The 6,641-nt window shown below is 30.6% G+C and overlaps 1 protein-coding gene across 1 annotated transcript in view; it reads right to left on the bottom strand.

Moving 5' to 3' along the window:
• Positions 1–2,821: 2,821 nt before the first annotated feature.
• Positions 2,822–6,641, bottom strand: part of LOC106462960 (ubiquitin carboxyl-terminal hydrolase 10-like) — a 60,697-nt gene continuing 56,877 nt past the window's right edge. The window contains exon 15 of the mRNA XM_013922933.2: positions 2,822–6,121. Coding sequence (XP_013778387.1) covers positions 5,913–6,121 — 209 coding nt within the window. The 3' untranslated portion in view covers positions 2,822–5,912. The remainder of the gene's footprint in view (positions 6,122–6,641) is intronic.

Raw genomic sequence — 6,641 nt, 5'->3', positions numbered from 1 at the left:
TAAAGTTTAAAGGTAATGTTCAGGCAATAACATGAATGCGCTGGAGTAAAAATGTGGTATTTGAAGGAATAAAATACATAGTCAGTAAAATTAAATTACATAGTTTGTGTGCAGTAATACGTTTCCTTTAGCAAATGGCGATGTTAGAGAAAGAAATATTTCAAACAATTATACATCAACGACCATGGTTAAAAACAAACACAGGTGTTTGTGGTATACTATTTTATTTATTCTTGCCTTCATTAATAGCATTGGTTACACTAGTCAGTGTATCAAATGTAATTACTTTTTATTTTCACTTGTCATTTATTTTTATACTTTTATTATAAAAATATTTTGTATTGTCAGCTTAGAATGTATATTTAGAACTAACATAAATCTCCTAAGCTGGCCGAATGTCATAAGCAATTATTTGGTTAATGCTTGAAAAATATTAATAACGAAGGTATCTAACCGTTCAAACAATGTATTATAATTTTCATAAGTAGAAGCGTAAGAAAAGCATATTTAGTTAGCTATATTGATTTTATGTTTCACTCTGAAGTTATAGCTTACTCTGATCGGAAGTTATTATTTATTGACGCTGCTGTCATGTAGAACTTTTCTCTGTCAATAATATTCACTAACAAATTGATAGATGGCGCTAGAGATCATACAGATATATCGAACGAAATTAATACGAATATTAGTTTATTTATGTCTGAATAATTGAGATTAAATGAATCAATCTATTTCACCGATAACAATTGCCCAGAAGCAATAATAAAATCGTTTACTGTTTGTTTTCTTTTCGACGCTAATAAAACTAAATATATAAAACAAAGCCTTGTTGTTAAGCTGTGCTCACCATATATTGAAACCTGGCTCTGGGCGTTATAAGCCTTCAGACTTACCAATGAGCCACTGGTAGTTCATTATTGCTGTCCCTCCCCTCCATTCATTTAACTCAATGTCTAAAATTTACATAATATCAACCATTTGGTTAGGACACTCGACTCGCAATCTACGGGTTCGAATCCCCGTCCCACCAAACATGCTCGCTCTTTCAGCCGTGGAGACGTTATAATGTGACGGTCAATCCTACTATTCGTTGGTAAAAAGAGTAGCCCAAGAGTTGGCGGTGGTGACTAGCTGCCTTCCCTCTAGTCTTACACTGCTAAATTAAGGACGACTAACGCAGATAGCCCTCGTGTAGCTTTGCGCGAAATTCAAAACAAACATATCAAACAAGTGGAAGGCCTTATGTGATAACATATTCAGCGACTGCAAGGCATATATAAATAGCGGTTTAATGTTTGTCACTCGAAAAAAAAATGCTTTAATAAGTAAGTTTTTGTTCTAAAATCTAAAACAACTTTAAAGTAGCAAACATAACTAAAACGAGATTTTGTTAAAGATTCGATTTTAAGCTTTACCTGCGACTGTTTGGAGTAATTTACATAAAACTTATTACATAATCTTAAGTTGGTTTGTTGGTAAGCGCAAAGCTACACAATGGACTATTTGTACTCTTCGCACCACGGGTATCGAAACCCAGTTTTTAGCATTATAAGCCTTCGGACTTACTGCTGAGCCACTGGGGGCATATAACTTTACGATATAACTTTAAAATTAAAACAGGTTAATAAGTTTACGTTGATTGTTTTTATTCCATTCCAGACATAATTACTAGAATAAGTTAAATTGAATCAAAAGAGGGAGGGAGATCACAAGGACTAAATGTTTTGCAGAGAAGATATGTTAATAAGGGTCCAAATATCAAACGCAACAAATGTGTCTCAGACTACCAGTTCCAGTTGTTTCGTCACGACAAACTTGTTTCCCGTTTAAGTAGCACCTTTAACCCCTTAAAAACACCCACAATTCTTCATTATGTACAGGCAAGTAGACCATAAATAGAAAACAAAGTAATCTTTACGTCCTTTTACAACAATGTTTTTGAATTTCAAATTTTCCGAATAAGTACCACCTACTTATAATATTAAATAACATACTATAACAACACATGTAGATTTTCACTCCTACTGTAACCAGAAATTAATTTTTTGTTGAAAACTTAAACGCTCATTTACAAATCCAAAGTGGATGTTTAAAGACCTCTACAAAACATTTAATTCTTACATTATGTCAACTGGATCAAACTTAAGATTGAGAGAGTTTGTCTTTGTGTCACACGCAGAATCACACTGAACGGAGAAAGCAGAGCCAACGATAAAAAAATGAATTTAATTTCTAAGATTGCCTGTAAATGAGTCACTGAAGCACCCTAATTCCTTGACTAATATTATCAAATACTTATACTAACTTTTTACTATCGTACTACAGTTTATGAACATTACATCAAGTGTTCCAGACATCTTAACTTTCAAAATAAGTTTAAATTTCTGTAAAAATCAAATGCCCCATTATAACTCACAACAATCATATTGCATGCGAATTTCTTTTAATGAACTAGATATCCTCATGTTACGCATTGGTCAGTTGATTTTACAAATAGACGCTATCTATAAGATCTTGCATCGATAAATTACCTTAAGAGGTTTCGCAAGTTTTCAGTTCTATATGCATATTCAAACATCAGATTAGATTTTCTTATTTTTATGCTGAAGAATCTTACAAAATTCTTGTATAAATTCAATTCATTTTCAGTACAACGTAAATGAAGTCTCTCAGTTAGTCGAAAAAATACATCATTATGGTAATTTGACGAAGTCCTTGAGCATTAGGTGTTCCACATGAGATTAGAGTAACATCTTGTATTTATTAACATTTTCTTTAATAACTTGAGTGATGAATAAATACAATAAATATAGCAATTTGGTACTATTTTGGAAACATTTTTATTTCAATGATTTGAACCCCAAAATTCTCCACAAACACATCATTAAAAATTCTCTAAAGAAAACCTACACCCACAACAATGCCAGATAAAAACAGCTTCCAAAGGCACAGGTTTCCAACTCACGTCGTAAATAACGAAGATTGCAACCAACAATGAGGGAAAAATAAGCAATATGACAGAAATATGTCACATTGTTTAAAATTTATTTTCACTGCTTTAAACATCATTTAAGCTGGTTTATGTTTTGTCTTTCAGTTTTTAGAATAATCTTTAAACTGTTGTCATCAACTTAGTTTAAGTATTTGAAATATGCGTATTGTGGTGTTTAGACTTCCATATACCACAAAGGGTTCTTTGGTAACAGGTCAAAATTAAGCTACTTTAAACAAGTGTGGTGCTACTTTTTCCTTCCAATATATTGAAATCATAAGTGCATATTTTACTTGAAAATCATATTATAAAAACCTTTTAAATAATAACGCTTAAAGCCTTTGAAAAGTTAAGTATTGGAATTTCAATTCTCAATTTGTTTGAGTTTTTGAAAATTTTACACTTCACAATGTCAAGTATAAATTTACAGATGTGAGTAATCTATAATTCATTTCTTTCTATTTGCTTTCTGCTTTTAATTGAGAAACAAAAAACAGCAATCATATTTGCAGTAAAATATGTTATAATACAGTTCATCATCAAAAGACAAGATACAATAAAATGTGTGAAAATCCAAGAAAACTAAATATATAACATGTAAAAAGTAAAATCAGAAACAACAAAGAACCACACTATTTCAAGAAGTAGAAATACTTATATAATCGAGTCTGCAGCTAGCAGTTAACACATAAATAAAACTTGCAGAGCACAATGTTACACATGCTTGCTACAACTATTCCTTTAGAAATAACTTGCTATAGTGATATTTCAAATTTGGTTAATGTAATTAAATATTAGAATATTTTGTTTCCAGACAAAATAAAAAAAAATCCAACTAAGAAAAATGTTTTGTTTTATGGCTCAATGAACAGTTGAAACCACAAAAGTAATTTTGCCCATGTAGTTTTGTTAATGATTAATATGACTTTTTTGTAGAAACCTGTTCAAATGTTTTATAGACACAAAAATAAAATACAAAGACTGGAAGTTTTGAATGGTAGCTACTGGTTCATTTAGAATAGAGTAACAAGTTTTATGTGTCTGTGGTAATTCAATTCAAAAATGTTTCATGACAAAAACCATATTACACTGACCTAATAATGATCTGCACCACCTCTTTAAAAATATCACAGGTGAAAAAAATTAACTATGTTATAACAAAGTTATAGTACTAGCTGTTGAGCATTTGACATCTGCCAGTGACACCTAAGAGGTAGGGTATTCATTTAGGTAGAGCACAAGAGATATATTTGCATTTGTTTAATGTTTTACATTTGTATAGTCACAACACATACCATTGTTCTCACAAAGATTATATAATATTCTTAAAAAGTAGTATTTCACTTTCACGTCTGAAGAAGATCAATTTTTGATTGAAATTCTTTTAAAAATAAGTAAGCATTTTGCTGATGAAATTTCATTTTAGAAACAGTAATGCACCTACAGATGAGAAATTATTTATGTTACTTTATAAATTCCATATTTTTCAAGTTAAATGTTTTAAAAGCAATTGTAACCTCAATGTAAGTACTTATTATATAGAGCTCCTTCTGTGGAATATATCCAAATGTATTGTGCCTAAGAACTGATGTTTATTTTACATTTTATAGCACATATATCCTGTAGTACAAAGGAAGTTTGCAAAAGATATTTTTAAGGTAATAAAAAAGATCCCACAACATAAACTTGAATGATAAACAAGTGAATGATTAAAAACAACCATAGGTTTCTCAACATGATGTAGACATAGCAACAGTAAAAATCATTAGTAATAGCTGCAGTAAAAAATAAGTGAAATTATTACACAATTTTACAATATCAAACTTATAAAGAGCTAGAACATTTAGGTAATAATGCAATGATCAGGATATGTCTAAATTATTGTGTATTGCAGTTATTATGAGGAAAATGAAAAAATGGTAGTTATTTTCCTTCATGTCCAGAGCGGTAGTGATTCATTAAAAATACAGCTGTCAATATACTTCTAGCCTGCTCAAAGAAAGAAAATTATTTCTACAGCATTGAACAACTCATTAATTATGTAAAAAGTTCTTTTTTTTTAAATGAAATAAATAATCCAATCAAAGTTAATGATAATCGCATAGCAAAAGGTTGATTTTTTTATGTTCATCTCAACATGGGTTGATCAGAAACTTTTTCAAACTAAGAAAAAGCACAATCATTTTAAAGAGGAATTACTTGAAATTGTTATATTGTTTTGAATAGATAAATATAATCAGCATTTTCAATGAAACTAATACACCCATTTCTTTTCCTTTTGTAAACATCTTCAGAATCTTTGAATACAGTAAGACACAAAAAGGTATGTTATACTCCTTTCTGAATATAAGCTAAACAGTAAATAAGCATTTTGGTACAGAAGGAGAAAGAGTTACAAATGTTAAATATGAACAAACCGTACCTCACATGCTTACAAATTAAAAACAACTGAACTCAGTTCTATCAATGCCTATTCATGTACAGTATGTTATTAAATATGCATATAACTTTACACGACCATTACAGGCTAGTCTTTTATATGAACTTTTAACACTTGGTAAAATGAGCTTCAAACACTTGCAGTTTTGTCTTCTCTGATGCCATTTTTCTTATGTAGGCCTAGTTATGAAGACAGAAATGGAGAATAGAATTGTACTTCAGATCATGTAAAACACTGTTTGTCAAAATTTTTCTAACATGTACAAAACCACCACCAGTCACCTAAATGGCAATATCATTCAAGGAATTGCTAGTAATGTTCTGAAGCTTGATGACATGTAAACAAACAACAACAACTGCTGCACAACCACATACACACAAAGATAAACTGCAACAACATAAATTTTCTATGGCTTCATATTAAATAAACTTTACCAGTACAGTATGGACTACAGACAGGAAGACAGAAACAAAGAACGTTTCATTTCAACAAGACACCAGGCTGTATGGTGTCTAGACGTCGATAAAAGAGAAGGTAAGGAACTCTGGGTGGACTGTAACGAAGAAGCTGTGTCTCTGTAATTGGAGTTATGGTGCGGTCATCACAGCGTAGCCATCCACCACTACCAGCATGATATACATCTGTTATATAATGGCCCTTGACTGCTTCCTTTCCTTCATGATATACCACTATTGGAGTTAAAACAAAAGGTAGGGTTACTCTAAATATGTGTATATATATAGCAATGTTCAGTAAAAATAAGTAAATTGAATACCATTACACAATTAAGAGAAAAAGAACACTTTAGTGTTCATCTCTACAACTGTATATCAAAATCTTTCCTAAATTTTGACACTTTGCACTAACAGCACTGTGAAGAACCAGGAAGTTTCTTTCTATTACTTCAGTTTCCATATAACTAACATTGATTAGATACTATTTAATTTTTCATAAAATTAAATATTTAAAAAATTCAAAAAAAAACCTTTAACTAAAACACCTGTTAAAGTGCCATTATCTTTGTGCCGCAAGTGCTTGTGACAGTTGAAGTATCAGGTGTCATTCTGATAACTCAAAACTTATCATTTTATCAAAGAATAGTTTGTGAGAGAGAATATATCATCTGATATGATTTAATAATGTTCCAGAAAGTATGGAATGGACAGATAAAAGATTGTACTTACAAGTTGTTAAACTGTGTATAAATAT

The sequence above is a fragment of the Limulus polyphemus genome, unplaced genomic scaffold (assembly GCF_000517525.1).
Source record: "Limulus polyphemus unplaced genomic scaffold, Limulus_polyphemus-2.1.2 Scaffold49, whole genome shotgun sequence".
Lineage (NCBI taxonomy): Eukaryota > Metazoa > Arthropoda > Merostomata > Xiphosura > Limulidae > Limulus > Limulus polyphemus.
This window is presented reverse-complemented; position numbering and strand designations above follow the sequence as displayed.